The sequence below is a fragment of the Cariama cristata genome, unplaced genomic scaffold (genome assembly GCF_000690535.1).
Source record: "Cariama cristata isolate BGI_N322 unplaced genomic scaffold, ASM69053v1 scaffold37618, whole genome shotgun sequence".
In the NCBI taxonomy this organism is placed as follows: domain Eukaryota; kingdom Metazoa; phylum Chordata; class Aves; order Cariamiformes; family Cariamidae; genus Cariama; species Cariama cristata.
The window spans coordinates 1-1,249 of NW_009632290.1; the positions used below are offsets into that span (position 1 = coordinate 1).

General features: G+C 61.7%; 1 protein-coding gene across 1 annotated transcript in view; it reads left to right on the forward strand.

Moving 5' to 3' along the window:
• Positions 1–6: 6 nt before the first annotated feature.
• The window catches only part of SLC6A9 (solute carrier family 6 (neurotransmitter transporter, glycine), member 9), a gene marked incomplete at both ends in the record, with an annotated part of 1,759 nt that continues 516 nt past the window's right edge, over positions 7–1,249 (forward strand). Inside the window, 4 exons of the mRNA XM_009706297.1 lie at positions 7–107; positions 188–425; positions 514–648; positions 923–1,022. Of these exons, the coding sequence (XP_009704599.1) occupies positions 7–107; positions 188–425; positions 514–648; positions 923–1,022 (574 nt within the window). The remainder of the gene's footprint in view (positions 108–187; positions 426–513; positions 649–922; positions 1,023–1,249) is intronic.

Consider the following 1,249-nt stretch of genomic DNA (forward strand, 5'->3'; position numbering starts at 1 on the left):
CAGGTGTGGGGTGACGCGGCCTCACAGATCTTCTACTCGCTGGGCTGCGCCTGGGGTGGGCTCATCACCATGGCCTCCTACAACAAGTTCCACAACAACTGCTACCGGTGAGTGCCCGACTGCAGCTACCCCAGCTCCCCCGCTGCCCCCCCGGACCTGCCGCTGGCCCTAACCCCTCTCCCTGCAGGGACAGCATCATCATCAGCATCACCAACTGCGCCACCAGTGTCTTCGCTGGCTTCGTCATCTTCTCCATCCTGGGCTTCATGGCCAAACACCTGGGCGTGGACGTCTCCAAGGTGGCTGACCACGGCCCTGGCCTGGCCTTCGTTGCCTACCCTGAGGCCCTCACCTTGCTCCCCATCTCACCCCTCTGGTCCATCCTCTTCTTCTTCATGCTCATCCTCCTCGGGCTGGGTACACAGGTAGGTCATGGTGGGACCACCATGTTGGGATGAGGTGACATAGTGGGGCCAAGGTGGTGACATGCTGGCCCCTGCGCACCACATGCAGTTCTGCCTGCTGGAGACGCTGGTCACGGCCATCGTGGATGAGGTGGGCAATGAGTGGATCATCCGCAGGAAGACCTTCGTGACGCTGGGGGTGGCTGTGGCAGGCTTCCTGCTGGGTGTCCCGCTCACTACGCAGGTAGGTGACCGTTGGACTGTCGTTGCCGTGACAACCTTGCTGCGCTGACACCATCAGCCATGTCCACATTGTTGCCATGACAACCCTGGTGGTGGTGACATGCAGGGTCTGGTGTTGCCATGCCAACACTGGCGATGGTAACTCGTTGGCATGGGGCGTTGCCACGCCGACCGCGGTGGTGGTATCCGGGCTGTATGTTGCCGTGCCAGCCGTGCAGCAAAGCCGACGGTGGCGGTACTGCTGGTGCAGCTGTGCCAACAGGTCCCTCTCGCAGGCGGGCATCTACTGGCTCCTGCTGATGGACAACTACGCCGCCAGCTTCTCCCTGGTCGTCATCTCCTGCATCATGTGCGTGGCCATCATGTACATCTACGGTAGGTGCAACTGCCTACAGCCAATCAGCTGGCAGGGCTGCTGCTGCCGACCAGTGGGAAAGGGGGTGTGCTAACTTCTGGCCAATCAGTGGTTTGCTGTGTGCTAACTGGCTCAGGAGTGGAAGGCCTTTGGCCAATCAGGGCAGCTGTGACTTAAGGAGCCTGGTGGGTCCCACCACGGGGGTTCTGGAGCTGGCGTTGGGCAGGGGTGGGAGCGGGCTTGGGGT